The 4521-nt window shown below is 50.0% G+C and overlaps 1 protein-coding gene across 1 annotated transcript in view; it reads left to right on the top strand.

Annotated features, from left to right (window-relative positions):
* The window catches only part of GYG2 (glycogenin 2), a 52474-nt gene that overhangs the window by 28880 nt on the left and 19073 nt on the right, over nt 1-4521 (top strand). Inside the window, exon 4 of the mRNA XM_007958917.1 lies at nt 3231-3405. Coding sequence (XP_007957108.1) covers nt 3231-3405 — 175 coding nt within the window. The remainder of the gene's footprint in view (nt 1-3230; nt 3406-4521) is intronic.

The following is a 4521-nucleotide window of genomic DNA, read 5'->3' as shown; positions in this document are numbered from 1 at the left end:
TGAAGACTGACAGCCTTGGAGACCCTGTGGGCAGTTCCACTCTGTCCTCTAGGGGCGCTATTGTCAGAACCCACTCCAGGGCAGTGGAATAATTAAGTATGTATGTGACACGCTGGTTGGCCGTGTCTCTTGAAGGTGGCTTCTAACACTTGTTGATGCCAGGAGAAGACAGACAGTGACTGATGACCAGAAAAGACCACAGCCATGCGTACCGCAGACCACCCCCTTCCGGTCTCTGGCACAAGTGTGCGATGGGGTAGCCTTTCTACAGGAAGACAGAGCACATGCCTGCAGTGTGCCTGCAGCTCTGAACAACAGATGGCATTCCTGAAACCTAATGCTCCTTCCAGGGATTTATTTTAGGGAGAGCAGCAGGGCTGAGCGGCAGGACGTGTGCAGATCAGTGACGGCACCATTTGTAGCAAGTACAAAGGTCTTCGTGTAGCCCTGCCCGATCTTCATCCAAGCACGGGATGTCCTAAATGCCCCAAGTCTCTGGGCAGGAAGCAGGGGCCACTGGGAATGGAACAGGTGGCCTACTGTGTTAGGCACAGAGTTACCCTGGATACCGTGCTGCTGAAAAGAACAGACATGTGGGGTGAAAGAGCTAATCCAGGGATGTGGAGGGGACCTGGGAGCTCAGCGTCCGTGCGACAGACGCTTTAGGAAGAGGGACAAGAAGCAGGGGGATGGACAGAGAAAAGAGCTCACGAGGGTGTCATCCCTGCAGAAGGGCCCGCGCTGCCAGTGCTCCTGGTGGTTGAGCAGAACAAAGGGAGAAAGCCCAAAGCTGGTTACAGAGGGTAACGGTCGGTGGTGTCACTCCAGGGGGGCTGGGGTGCAGACCCCCCCGGGTGACCCTGCCGGAGGATGTGACACCAGAAAGACTGCATGCAAATCATGTGTGGGGTTGGAGCAGGAGTTTATGATTTTTTATACAAATATCCCTGTAGGCAGTTATAACAACGGGAGCCGTTTTCATAAGGCCACCTAACATATGCTGTACTCGGCTAAAACTCTATGCTAATTTACTTTTTGAACTTTCCAATGAGCTTTGGTTAGAGTTAGCACTATCCAGTGATGCTTCAAATTGCTAGTTTCATCTGCACGGGGTACGAGTCCACGTTTTTGGTTTTACTGCTGCCTGTGTTTTTATACTCAGCAAGTTGTCAAATATGCCAGGGTTCTGGCTACAATACTGTGGTAAGTAGTATATGTCAACCTACATCAGTAACTTTTTTGAGTATTAAGTAGTGAGTAAAGGAAAAATACAAAAAAGCAAACGCACTGCCATGGAGTCAATATCAACTCACAGCGCCCCCAGAGGACAGAGTGGAACTGCACCCTGGGGTCTCAAAGGCTGTCAATCTTCACGGAAGCAAAGCCCAAACCACACCCACTGCCGTGGAGTCCATTCCCACCCACAGCGCCCCTAGAGGACAGAGTGGAACTGCCCCACAGGGTCACCAAGGCTGTCAATCTTCACGGAAGCAAAGCCCAAACCACACCCACTGCCTGGAGTCCATTCTGACCCACAGCGCCCCTAGAGGACACAGTGGAACTGCACCACAGGGTCTCCAAGGCTGTCAGTCTTTATGGAAGCAGACTGACTCATCTTTGTCTTACGGTGGGTTCAAACTGGTGATGTTTTGGTTAACAGCCCAGTGCTTTAACCACAGCACCACCAGAGCTCCTGAATCAAGGGAAAGGAAGGAGAAAAAGAAAAAAAGCCTTCTGCCGAGTTTTCATAATGTTGCAGCTAAGAACACTGTAATTTAATGTAGACTTTGCAAAATACTTCAGCTGTTAGTATTCATATAATCTAAGAAATATTTCAACAATTTACAACTATACATCTTACATATTACTCTAGGATTAAAATTGCTCACAACATCCCTGAGGATTCTGTGTGGTCTGGCACGGGAGGAGGTGTCCAGGAGGGGAGGTCACGCCACGAGTTACTGCACTGGGTGACAAGCCTTGCAATGCCACTGGTGACATTTCAGAGCTCCAAGAATAAAGAAAAATCCCTGGATGCACTTCAGTATCGGTCTATTTGCATAAGCTGATGTCTGAGAACTCTGGAGCAAAACAGGTTTGGAATGAGACTTCTGTATTCCGCCAAATCAGCATGCTTTCAAAGCCAAATAAAGGCATCTTAAATACACAACTATTCAAAAACATTACTCCCCAATTACCTTGGAGAGAAAATCATCTGAGGATCTACTCAAGCCGAATGAAATAGGAATCAAGAAAAGAAGAAACGGTGTACAAGAAGCAATCCTCAAAAAATGAGTGAAACTTTGAGTTCAGTGTAAATGCTGATGATCTGAGCAGTGTGCTCTGTTGGGCGCCGTCTAATTGATTCTGACTCACAGCGCCCCTGGAGGACAGAGTCCAACATAATTACCACAAGGGGGCGGCTTTCATGAACAGACATTTTATGCTGCACATTTCAGGGGGCTGTGAGCCTGCATGCAGGGTGCCTGGGGTAAGGCTTGAGCCCATCATTGCAGCACTGTCTCCGTCCACCTCGTACAGGGTCTTCCTCCAGAGAGCAGTTGCCCTGACAACATGACCAACGTACATGAGACGAAGTCATGCCCTCCTCATTTCTAAGGAGTATTCAGGCTGCACTACTTCCAAGACAGACTTGTTTCTTCTTCTGACAGCCCGGGGTCCGTTCTGCCTTCTCCACCAACACCACAACTCAAACGCATCAACTCTTCTTTGATCTTCCTTATTCATTATCCAGCTCTCGCATGCATACGAGGCAACTGAAAAATACCACGTCTTGGGTCAGGTGAACTTCCCTGCGCTAAGCAACAACTTTGCTTTTTAATACTTTAAAGAGGGCCTCTGCAGCACGTTTGCCCAGGTATAGGGGTTAGGACTGACAGCACATTTTGGGGGGTATAGTTCATTCATAGCAGATGTGGGGTTTGATCTGTGCTCTGTCTGTGGGTGTGTCCCGTGGTGGACGGTCGGGCGCCCTGGGTGCACTGGTACCAGTCCTGCTAGTGTTCCATGCATATATATATTTTTTTTTCTTCTTTTTATTGTGATTTGGGTGAAAGTTGACAGAGGAACTTCATTTTGACGCAGCAGTTCACACACATTTTGTTGCATGACATTGGCTGCAATTACCCACAGTGCAACAGCTCTCTTCCCACTTCCTCCCTGAAGTCACCTCTTCCCTGTGTCCTTCCCTCCGGGGCATGTCTTTGCAGGGCCGTCCTCAGCAGGGTCTTTGATGAAGTCGTCGAGGTGAACGTGATCAACAGTGCGGACTGCATCCCCCTGGCCCGTACGTGGACGCCTGAGCTCGGGGTCAGCCTCACCAAACTGCACTGTTGGGCCCTCACCCGTTACAGCAAGTGCGTCTTCCTGGACGCAGACACGCTGGTGAGTCCAGGGGGCCGGTGACGACCGGTGGCTCCCCTCACTGGCGGAGCCCGCAATGCCCACACCTCTCCCTCCCAGAGCAGGCAGCTAGCTCTCTCCCTGGTGCAGATCCAGGAACTAACATGCACCCAGGGCGCCCCCTGGTGGTGCAATTGGTTAAGCGCACTGTCAACCTGCCAAGAAGTTGTCTGTTTTAAGAGGTTGTCTGTCTGCCACAAGGTTGTCTGTGTTTTCCCTTGGAAAAAAGGCCTGCCAGTCTGCTTCAGAGAAGTCACAATCTTGAAAGCCCTGTTCTAACCTGACACACGTGGTGTAGCCACGAGTCAGAACTGACTGGATGGGAACTGGGGCTGGGATCCTGTTTTTTATTTTTATGATGATTGGGGAGGTTGTGAAGTTGCATACAGAGTCCCTGGGTCGTGGAAACAGTTAAGGACTTTAGGAGCTGAAAGTTGGTGGTGTGAACCCCTCAGAAGAACGTCCGGCAAACTGGTTCTGAAGGTCTCACCCTTGAGAACTCCATGGAGCACAGCTCTACTCTGAACACATGGGGTCAGCACGTCAGAGGTGACTCCAAGGCAACCGCCATCACCAACACGTGTGCCCTCTGATTCAGGAGTAGCATGCCCCGCACCACTGTGCTGCACCCTGTTGGGTGACAAGGGACCTGCAGACCTGTACCTTTCCAGGAGGGGTTCAAATCACAGCACTTCCTCTACACAAAAGACAATCATTAGAAAAAAAGGCTCGCCTTGGTGGTGTGTTCAATTATGTAGTCCAGGTAAGGCATGATGGTGGTGTAGTGCCTAAGGTATCTGACTGCTAACCAGAAGGTTGACGGATCAAACCCACCAGCCGCTCTGTGGAAGGAAGACTGGACGATCTACTTGTGAACAGATTTACTGCCTCGGAAACCCAAAGGGGGTCACTGTAAGCAGAAATGGACTCAAGGGCAGTGAGTTAGGTTTGGTTTTTGCTTGGATAGGTATGCGTGGCTTCGTAAGCTATCTTTATACGTGTGAAAAAAAATACACTGCTGCGGAGTGGATTCCGACTTATAGAAATCCTATAGGACACGCTACATCTGCCCCACAGGGTCTCCAAGGCTGTCAATCT

This window comes from Orycteropus afer, unplaced genomic scaffold, assembly GCF_000298275.1.
Source record: "Orycteropus afer afer isolate SDZICR_OR568_19922 unplaced genomic scaffold, OryAfe1.0 scaffold01208, whole genome shotgun sequence".
NCBI classification, from domain to species: Eukaryota; Metazoa; Chordata; class Mammalia; order Tubulidentata; family Orycteropodidae; genus Orycteropus; species Orycteropus afer.
This window is presented reverse-complemented; position numbering and strand designations above follow the sequence as displayed.